Source organism: Nicotiana tomentosiformis, chromosome 3, assembly GCF_000390325.3.
Source record: "Nicotiana tomentosiformis chromosome 3, ASM39032v3, whole genome shotgun sequence".
In the NCBI taxonomy this organism is placed as follows: Eukaryota; Viridiplantae; Streptophyta; class Magnoliopsida; order Solanales; family Solanaceae; genus Nicotiana; species Nicotiana tomentosiformis.
Window position 1 is genome coordinate 78,296,641 of NC_090814.1, and position 10,526 is coordinate 78,307,166.

The 10,526-nt window shown below is 39.4% G+C and overlaps 2 protein-coding genes across 2 annotated transcripts; both read right to left on the reverse strand.

The window, feature by feature from the left end:
• Positions 1-2,893: 2,893 nt before the first annotated feature.
• Positions 2,894-3,289, reverse strand: LOC138908052 (uncharacterized). The gene has a single exon (XM_070198688.1). It carries the CDS (start codon positions 3,287-3,289, stop codon positions 2,894-2,896), a length of 396 nt encoding a protein of 131 aa, XP_070054789.1.
• Positions 3,290-3,938: 649 nt separating this feature from the next.
• LOC138908053 (uncharacterized) lies at positions 3,939-4,337 on the reverse strand. Its single transcript, XM_070198689.1, has one exon. It carries the CDS (start codon positions 4,335-4,337, stop codon positions 3,939-3,941), a length of 399 nt encoding a protein of 132 aa, XP_070054790.1.
• Positions 4,338-10,526: the final 6,189 nt, after the last annotated feature.

Below are 10,526 nucleotides of genomic sequence, written 5' to 3' on the forward strand. Positions count from 1 at the left end.
TATTCCAACGACATAACATAATACAAAACAACACTAACTGTGGCCTCATAAGCAATATATTTCCAGAAAGGAGCACCCATAACACCAATTGTTCAGATGATACAAAATTCATAAAAAGTAAGTCGTATAATTGTTTCCTAGATCACAACTTTATAAATACATGGCCATTCAAACAAATAAGGATACTTTTTCTTCATTTCTTCCTCAGCCTCCCAAGTAGCCTCTTCAACTTGTTGGTTTCGCCACAACACTTTCACTGTGGCAATTTTTTTATTTCTCAATTTCCGGAATTGCCGATCAATAATAAAAAACGGAATGTCTTCGTAAGTCAATATCTCATTTACCTCAATAGTCTCATCCGAAACAATGAGTGTCGAATCTCCAACTACTTTCTTCAACATAGACACATGAAATATCGGGTGTACTAATGACATATCAGGTCTTGTATGCCACCTCACCGATCCTCTGAATGATTTTGTACGGTCCGACATACCTCGGACTCAATTTCCCTTTCTTACCAAATCGCATTACACCCTTCATGGGGGAAACTTTCAAGAATACCCATTCATCTTCTTGGAACTCCAAAAGTCTACGACGAACATCCGAATAGGATTTCTGAGGACTCTGAGCAGTCTTCAACCGCTCCTTAATGATTTTAACCTTTTCCATAGCCTGATGTACAAGATCTGGCCCTATTAGATCTTCTTCCCCAATTTCAAACCACCCAATGGCAGATCTATATCTCCTACCATATAAAGCCTCAAACGGTGCCATCTGAATGCTATCATGATAGCTATTATTGTATGCAAATTCTATGAGTGGTAAACGATCATCCCAGCTACCTTTAAAGTCTGTAACACAAGCGCGCAACATATCCTTAAGCGTCTGAATAGTCCGCTCTGTATGCCCGTCAGTCTGCGGGTGAAAGGCTGTACTAACATAAACCTGAGTCCCCAAACCTTGCTGAAATGTCTTCCAAAAATTAGCAGTGAATTGTGCTCTCCGATTAGAAATGATGGAAACTAGAGTGCCATGCAACCTGACTATTTCTTTGATATACAACTGAGCATACTGCTCCTTTGTGTCGGTAGACTTAATCGGCAAAAAGTGTACTGATTTCGTGAGTCAATCCACAATCACCCAAACTGAGGCAAACTTGCGCGTAGTGCGCGGTAATCCTACCACAAAGTCCATATTAATCATTTCCCACTTTCACATTGGAATTTCTATGATCTGTGCCAACCCACCGGGCCTTTGGTGTTCGCCCTTCACTTGCTGACAATTTGGACATCTTGCCACAAAATCCGCCACATTCATCTTCAAATCATTCCACCAAAAGACTTCCTTAAGATCATGATACATTTTCATAGAACCTGGGTGCAAGGAATACCTAGAAGTGTGAGCTTCGGTCATAATTCTTTCCCGGATACCATCCACATTTGGAACACAAAGTCGCCCTTGGTACCTTAGTGTACCATCATCCATGTCAAGAGGAAAGGCCATGGTCTTATGTTTATGAATCCCCTATTTCAACTGCACCAACAATGAATCGTTGTATTTCTTCTCTTTGACTTACACAACAAGCGATGATTCAGCCCTATTTTGCACAACTACCCCTCATTCACTAGATTCCGCAAGACGAACTCCCAAACTAGGCAATTGGCAAACTTCCTTGGCTAATGGCCTATGATATGCCTCCAAGTGAGAAAAACTACCCATAGATTTTCGGCTAAGAGCATCAACCACAACATTGGCCTTTCCCAAATGATATAGAATATCAATGAGTAACTCAAGCCATCTTCACTGCCTCAGATTCAATTCCTTCTGCTTGAAAATATATTGAAGGCTCTTATGGTTCGTGAATATATCAACATGGAACCCATATAAATAATGACGCCAAATTTTCGATGAAATACCATTGCCGCAAGTTCTAAATCATGTGTTAGATAGTTCTTCTCATGACTGCTAGAAGCATAAGCTACCACCTTCCCATGTTGCATTAATACATACCCAAGTATGATTCTTGAAGCATCACAATATACCACAAATCCATCTATATCCTTTGGTAGAGTCAACACTGACGACGTAGTCAATCTTGCTGTCAATTCCTGGAAACTCTTTTCACAAGCATCTGACCATTTAAACTTAATTGCCATATGCGTCAATTTAGTCAATATATAGGCAAGAGTAGAAAGCCTCTCCACAAACTTTCTGTAATATCTAGCCAAGCCTAAGAAACTGTGAATCTCTATTAGAGTTGTAGGCCTCGGCCAATTCTTCACAGCCACAATTTTCTGAGGATCAACCTTAATCCCCTCACTAGAAACAACATGACCCAAGAATGTGACAGACTCGAGCCAAAATTGAAATTTTGAAAATTTCGCATACAACTGATGTTGATACAGAGTCTGCAACACTGCCATGAGGTGACCGGCATGGTCCTCTCGATTGCGTAAATATACAAGAATATCATTAATAAACAGTATCATAAAAGAATCGAGGAATGGCTTGAAAACACAATTCATAAGATCCATGAAGGCTGCTGGGAAATTTGTTAGCCCAAAATACATCACCAGAAATTCAAAATGCCCATACCGGGTTTTAAAAGCGGTTTTCGGTATATCCCGCTCCCTGATCTTCAATTGGTGATACCCGGATCTTAAATAAATCTTGGAGAAGTACCTGGCACCTTGCAATTGATCAAACAAATCATCTATCCTTGGCAGTAGGTACTTATTCTTTATTGTGACCTTATTAAGTTGCCGATAGTCAATACACATTCTCAATGACTCATCTTTCTTTCTTACATAACGGACCGGTGCGCCCCAAGACGACACACTTTGCCGGATAAAACCCTTTTCTAACAAATCTCTCAATTGTTCCTTTAGCTCCTTCAATTCTGTCGGTTCCATTCTATAGGGTGATTAGATATAGGATGCGTGTCTGGCATCACATCAATCCCAAAATCAACCCCCCTGTCTGGTGGGGCCCCAGGGAGTTCATCCGGAAATACTCCCAAAAATTCATTCACAACAGGCACAGGCTCAAGTGTATATGCCTCAGTATAGGTATCCGTAACTCGGACCAAATAGTAAATACATCCCTTATTGATCATCTTGGTGGCCTTAAGGTAGGAAATAAACCTACCCTTTGGCACCACATCATCACCCCTCCACTCAATAACTGACGCATTTGGAAATTCGAACCTAACAGTTATGGTTCTGCAATCAAGCTTGGAAAAATATGAATAAAGCCAATCCATCCCCATTTTCACATCAAAATCAACCATTCTCAATTCAATAATATCGGCCACGGTGTCTCGACCACGCAATGTGACAATAAAATCCCTATAAACCCGCGCGGCCAAAATAGACTCACTAACCGGAGTAGATACAGAGAACGACTCATAAAGCTATTTTGGTTCTATCCCAAATTCCATAGCAACATAATGTGTGACATATGATAAAGTGGAACAGGGATCAATAAGAGCATATACATCATGAGATTGGACAGTCAATATACCTGTGATAACATCTGGAGAAGCCTCTGATTCCCGATATCTTCGCATACCATAAAATCTACTGGGTCCTCCCGAATTCTGTGCACCACCCCTAGCTGCACCATGCCCTACGGGTGCTGGGGAGCCTCGAGCTGCAGGTGCTGTGGATGTAGTAGCTGCATGAATTAGCTGACTGTGCCGCACCTCTGCCCATATTTTGGCGGGATAAGCGGCAATATCTCTGAATGTGACCCCTCAAACCACACCCATAGCATACTGGAAGGTCCATGAAAAATGACCCAAAGTGTATCCTCCCACACTTAGGGCATGGAAGCCTTCGCTGCTGAAACCTTCTATCGGGCCGACCCTACTGGTGGGGCCCCATGTTTCCCTGACTGGGTCCAGATGATTGTGCACACATCGAAGACTGGGAAAATGATTAGGATGGTCCTGATGATGCTCCCCTGAATGCCAACCTACCACCACTACCACTGGAAGAACCACCAAAGTTGCCCGTGGATTGGGCCTTGGTGCTATTCTGACGCTCTATTCTATTATTCAATTTGCGGGTCTCTTTGGTTTGAGCAAATGCCACAATCTTACCATAATTCATATTGGAATTTAAGGCAACGGTAGAGGCCTGATTAATAACCAAGGGGCTAAGGCCTTGTACAAACCGGCGTACTCTACCCTCCATAGTGGGCAACATGTAAATAGCATACTTGGACAGATGCGCAAACTCCATATGGTACTCCCACACATTCATACTACCCTGCTTCAGGCTTTCAAGCTCAGCACCACGAGCTGCCTTAGTTTTGGCAGGCAAAAAATGATCCATAAAGGCATTTGTGAACTCACCCTACCTTGTCGGAGGGCTTCCCTCCTCACGGGATTCCTCCCACGACTCAAACCAAGAATAGGACACCCCTTTCAGGCGGTAGGAGGCCAACTCCACTCCCTCAGTCTATGTAGCATGCATAACTCGAAGAGTTTTGTGCATCTCATCAATCATGTCCTGGGGGTCCTCATCAGGATCAATACCCGTAAACACTGGAGGATCTAACTGAAGAAACTTGTTCAATCTAGAACTAGCAGATTCCCCCGGATGACTGGAAGAAGTAGGACCAAAACTCGATCTCTGGGCCTGAGAAGCCACTATCTGTGTCAACATTTGTATGGCTCCCCTAATATCAATATCAGGCATACCAGAATCGGAAGCTGGAGCTGGAGCTGGAGGTAGAACTGGAATATCAGTTGGAGCAACCGTTGCACCTTCTGTAGGTGTAGGGACAGGTGCTGATCAGTTGTAGTAGAGTCAGGCAGTGTAGTAACTGGAAGAATATTCTCACTCCTCGGGTGCTCACCCGCATTATCAATTATAGGGTCAATTGTCACTCCCGGGGTGACATTGGCTCTTTGGCCAGTTCTTTCCTTTTTCTTATATTACATGTACTGAAAATTAGAGCAACACAAGAGTTAAAGGAGGAACAATCTTACAACCAGCTTTATCGCACGGTCAAGAACATGAAAGAAGGGTATTATTCCTAAAAGCCCATGTAGCATCCAAATTATGGATGTGGTCGATAACACACCGATAATAAGGACTCTAATAGGCACGGCTCCGAGACATCCTAGGATACTTTAAAACCTTAGGCTCTGATACCAAGTTTGTCATGCCCCAAAACCGAGGAGCGCGACCGGCGCTCAACCATGTGAACCCGGCCGAGCACGCCTATTAGATTTCCTTCTAAACAAACTCATTTATGAATAAAGAGAATATATATGTTTTTGTTAATCAACCAATAAAGTGATAATGTTGCAATACCAATTTCTTGCCATCAATTACTTTTTTTTAAAGTCTCAATTCCAAACATATTTTTTATAATCTGAAGTGGAAATAGTAATTTAAGCACAACACACGAGTTTAACTTCCCCAGCACTATTATACAACCCACACTATGTCTACGGAGGCTCTATAGATAAATATGAGTGCAATGATAATGCCGACAAAGAGGCACCACCTATACCTCAAATAGAATACACAAAGAACAAAAGATACATCACCCCGGGATGAAGTGGGGCTCACTAAGCCAGCTGGGAAGAAGGTGTGCTGCTACCACTGATCAATATCTCCTACTGTGGAACCACCTGCATCCGTTTAAAAGATGCAGCGCCCCTGGCAAAAGGGACGTTATTACTGTCGAATAATACTAGTATGAAAATTAAACACTAATTTAAGAATTCAGAAATACAAGTTGAATATGATGAACCAGTGCAACAGTAGAATAGTATAGATAACCGTTTAAACTATAGCAAGCTTATTAAAATCTATAAATAACATTTATAGGATTTAAGATAATATCCTCTGTAACCATCTTCGCACAAAGCGGCCCTGTCGCCTCACCCGATGTATACAGGAGGAAGTGTACGTACAATACCACAACTCTGATCAAGCGGCCATGTCGCCTCACCCCAATGTATGCGGGTGGATGTATAACCACAGTACCAAGAACCTACACAAAGCGGCTATTCCGCCTCACCCCAATGTATGTGGGTGGAAATGCATCAACGATACCAGTACCAACATAAAGCGGCTATGCCACCTCACCCTAATGTATACGGGTGGTGGTGCCACACCAATACCAAAACTATACACAAAGCGGTCGTACCGCCTCACCCCAATGTAAGTGGGTGGAGGTACAATCCCACAATACCATAATCCCTACACAAAGCGGTCATGCCGCCTCGCCCCAATATATATACGGGTGGAGGTGTATCACAATCACAATCTCTATACCATAATCCCCACACAAAGCGATCATGCCACCTCACCCCAATGTGTGCAGGTGGAGGTGTATCACAATCACAATCTTTACACAACTTGGCATAATAACATTCACATAAATCACACTAGAAATTATAACATGTGGATAGATAATCCATAGTTTGGGACACATCCTCAATTTATAATGCAATATGATAAGAGCATTTGTAGCATGAATTAAACATATATGTTCATCACAAAACTTATCGGAATACTCCATTTATAAATAACATCTTGGAACTTACAAGGATATTGGGAATTCCAATTCTTAAAGAAGAGTTTAGCCAACATACCTCACTTGAGCTTCCTTACACTCTAAATTTTCCGGAATTCTTAGTAACTTTAATCTATTTTAGAAATTTAACAAATTGAACCAAAATATAGAAGATGATCATGGTTCTAGCTCATTTGCGCATTTTATCAAACACAAGGTGTGCATAAGGTTTCAAGGCCCTTTATGGAGAATTCCATCATCCCACAACCCAATATTTACCATGCCTAGTTCAACAATCTTCATTCACCCCTTGATATCATGTGCATGTAAATAAACAATCCTCCTGCCCAGAAATTATCTTGCTAATTATCCAATTCTACACAAAATTCGAAAGTGAGGGTTAGGGTGTAGAATATTACCTCCAGGATGAAGACCTAGTGTGTTTTCCTTCTTAATCTTCCAAAACCTGGGCAAGAATTAAAGAATGATTATTGAAGATCACCTTCTCACTCTAGGGCACTCTCTCTCACTCTAAAATATCAGATTATAGTTCAGAAATGGCACATAGAGTGTATTTAACGAAATAGGGTCGGGTTTTAAAAACCCAAAAATGGAGCTCTGGAACGGTTACGCGGTCGTATATGCGACCGGAAAATCACTCTGCAGGACGCATATCGGTCGCATAATTGCTGACAAAAATAATCAAAAATCTGTCTGTGTATGCGGTCCGCATAACTGTTATGCGGTCGCATAATGCACCGCAAAATAGTCGACCGCATTGCTGCTTCCAGAGTGGCCCTCTCCAGCTCACTTCTGCAACCATTATGCGGCCCGCAGAGTGATTATGAGGTCACATAATGGACCACATAAACGCACTTTTCTGCCAAAAAATTTCCCTTACTTTCCGGTGCATTGTTCAACCCAAGAAGAATTTCTACAATCCTCAAACACGTAAGCCTAGTACGGCACCATGAAACAATATTTTCTTTGCAAATATTATGGGGCTTTACACTTAAGTACTTCAAAAATTTTCGGGGTGTTACAGAAAAATCCTCCACACTAGGTCTGTTAATAATGAGTCATTTGTGCTAAGTTTTTCATGTGAAGGTCGTGTACGCGATGTGATGAGTACGTGCTCGAGTTTATTGTGGAAATTTGGCCGTTTAGGGCTCTTAGGTTCTTATGTTCATTGGATATGAAGTTGTTTTGTCATGTTAAATCCCCCATTTACTAAATTCACCCATACGTGTATTATTTGGAATTAACTGCTTCATGTTCTACTTTTATTGCCAATTAAACTCATATGTGCCTTAACTGAAGTTGTTGCCTCTGTTATTACCATGCAATCCTTCCCTAATTGCTTATCTTTAATTGAAGTTATTATTATCTTTTCTGTAATTGCTTGTCCCTAATTGAATTTATTATATCTCTTCGATAATTTCTCAACCCTAAATGAAGTTCTTTTATCCCTTATCATTGCTGACCTATCCTTATTTGAAATCATTGATTCATGTTATCCCTCCTATTGTCGAATTGTACTTTTATAAAATCATTGCTACAAATTATCTCTTCCTTGTTGAGTTATTCTTGCTGAGACCATTATTCCCTGTTGTGTTTTTTCTTTGTGAGCTCGTTCTAACCATTTCTTTGTGTTATGAAGTTCATGAGTTGAGTTATTTATCGTATCCTCGTATTGTTGTCATTGTTGTTGTTGTGTTCAGTGTTGTTGAGCCGAGGGTTAGGCGTTGTTGTGATATTGAATTTGTTTTGAAGAAATGTTGTGGCATATAGGCATATATTGTTAAAGTCATTTTATTGAGTTATTATGTTTTGGCACACGTGTTATTGTTGAAATAATTGTTATTATGTTTGCACGAGGTTTCTGCGTGTCATTGTTATTGTGTTTGCATGAGGTTTCTGCCATGCTGTTGTTATTGTGTTGCATGAGGTTTCTACCATGCTATTTCTATTATTGATACGCATGTGTTAGCATAATTTATAGGTGTTGAACGCATTCGGTGAGATAAGGTGGGCTTCGTACACACGGCTAGTAAGGAAACTACTAGAAGTCATGCGGCGTGATAAGGTGGGCTAAAACGCGGGGTGCTATTTCGGTAAAAATGATTTTCAAAACTAAATCTAAAGGCTCCCGCAGTGATATAAGGGAAGTTTGTGATTCATTTTATGATTTGAGACTACAAGGCGGCACCTCGGTAGGGCTCTTGTTGACATTTCACCATTCTTTTCTACTTGTCTTTGAATGTTGTTTCCTTAGAATACTACAAATTGTCTTCCTTAGTGTTGCATTATTTGCTTAGTTCTATGTAGCTAATCTTGTTGTAATAGTTGTTGCTTCAACTTCATTTTTGTCTTTACTATACTGTACTTTTTTTGATTATTATTCTTATGTGCCATACATTGTCTCTACTCTTACTTGTTGACTTGAATTATGGTAGAACACTTGCACAAGCATACACGTAAATGAATCACCCATATTGGTTTAAGAATATGAACCCTTACGTTATTGACCATTACATGTACTCTTGTCTACTTTCCTTCTGTGAGAGAATTATTCTGTTGGTACGTGAATCGTCCCTGTGGTTATGAATTGTAATATGGACACAAGATGCCAAGTGATTAGGGTTGATGAATTGGGACCCGCGAGTTGTGATTTTGAGGTTTTGTACCTCGTGGAAATGTTTGAATAGATTTGGTGTGAAATTAGTTGTCCTTATTGAGTTGTTGCTGGTTTTTTCCTTTATTTGTTTTCACAGGAAATGGACCGTGTTTAGCTCACTCTACAACATTATTACCTGACTGCTTCCTGTTAGGAATTGTTGTTACTAGTGTATCATTGCAAGTATTGTTTTGTATTTCTTATCCTTCTTAGATTTTTATTAACATTGTTTCTCTTGACTATCCCTCATTACTACTCCATTTAGGTTAGTCTTGATACTTACTAGGTACCGCTGCGGTGTACTCATACTACGCTTCTGCAGATTTTTGTGCCGATCCAGGTGTCTCGATTATTGTTGATTATTAGCTAGCTGGTCGAGCATTGCTGTGGAGACTCAAGGTAAACCTATCATCGCGTTCACATGCCTCAGAGTCACCTTCTGATATTGTACTTGTACTATTTAATTCTATTCCGAACAGTTGTATTTAGGGATTTTCTAGCAAACTCAATAGAGCTTATAACTTGTACTACCGATTTTGGGATTGTAAGTTGTGTATAAAGATTTCTATTTCATATTTATCACTTGATGGTTAAATTCTTCTATTAATTCAGTAAGTGTCAGGCTTACCTAGTCTTAGAGACTAGGTGCCGTCACGATATTTTACAGAGGAAAATTGGGATCGTGATAATATATATATATATATATATATATATATATATATATATATATATATATGTTAAAGGATAATTTTTAATTTATAGATAATGTTTTTAAATTTGAGTTAATCATTATATGCAATCATGTAAGGAAGAAAGCAATATCCCTCTTGTTCAATTCGAGAAAAATTTTCACATAATCTAATGATTCAAAATTAATATTCTTCAGCAAAGAAAATATTATACCTTGCAATGTTGGCTTGACTGCAGCTAAATAAAGTGATTTCTGCTTATAACCGTTAATTCCTACAAGGTGCTAAATTGAAATTGATGATAGCAGTTGTATAGAAAAATCTTTATTATTTGTTTGATGTCAATTTCTACAAATTCATTCTTCAAACAAACATTCGTCAAAAAGAAAAAAAAAATTCAATGTTGACTTATTTTGTGATATTTCTTTCTCCAGCATGTAGGTTTACTTGATTATAAATGTAAGTAAACTTTTATTCAATTTTTACACCCTTTTTATTATCTGGATAAACATAGGCGTGTACCCTATATATTATATTTATTTTAAAAGAAATTCATTTTATTCAAATCTAGCTATAGTGTTTTAAAGAACTATAATTATAGATTTTTAAATGTGAAATAGTTA

Excerpts from the sequence above, each read along its gene's own strand:
- LOC138908053 (XM_070198689.1), bottom strand. The coding sequence starts at position 4,337 with ATGGATCATTTTTTGCCTGCCAAAACTAAGGCAGCTCGTGGTGCTGAG.
- LOC138908052 (XM_070198688.1), bottom strand. The coding sequence starts at position 3,289 with ATGGTTGATTTTGATGTGAAAATGGGGATGGATTGGCTTTATTCATAT.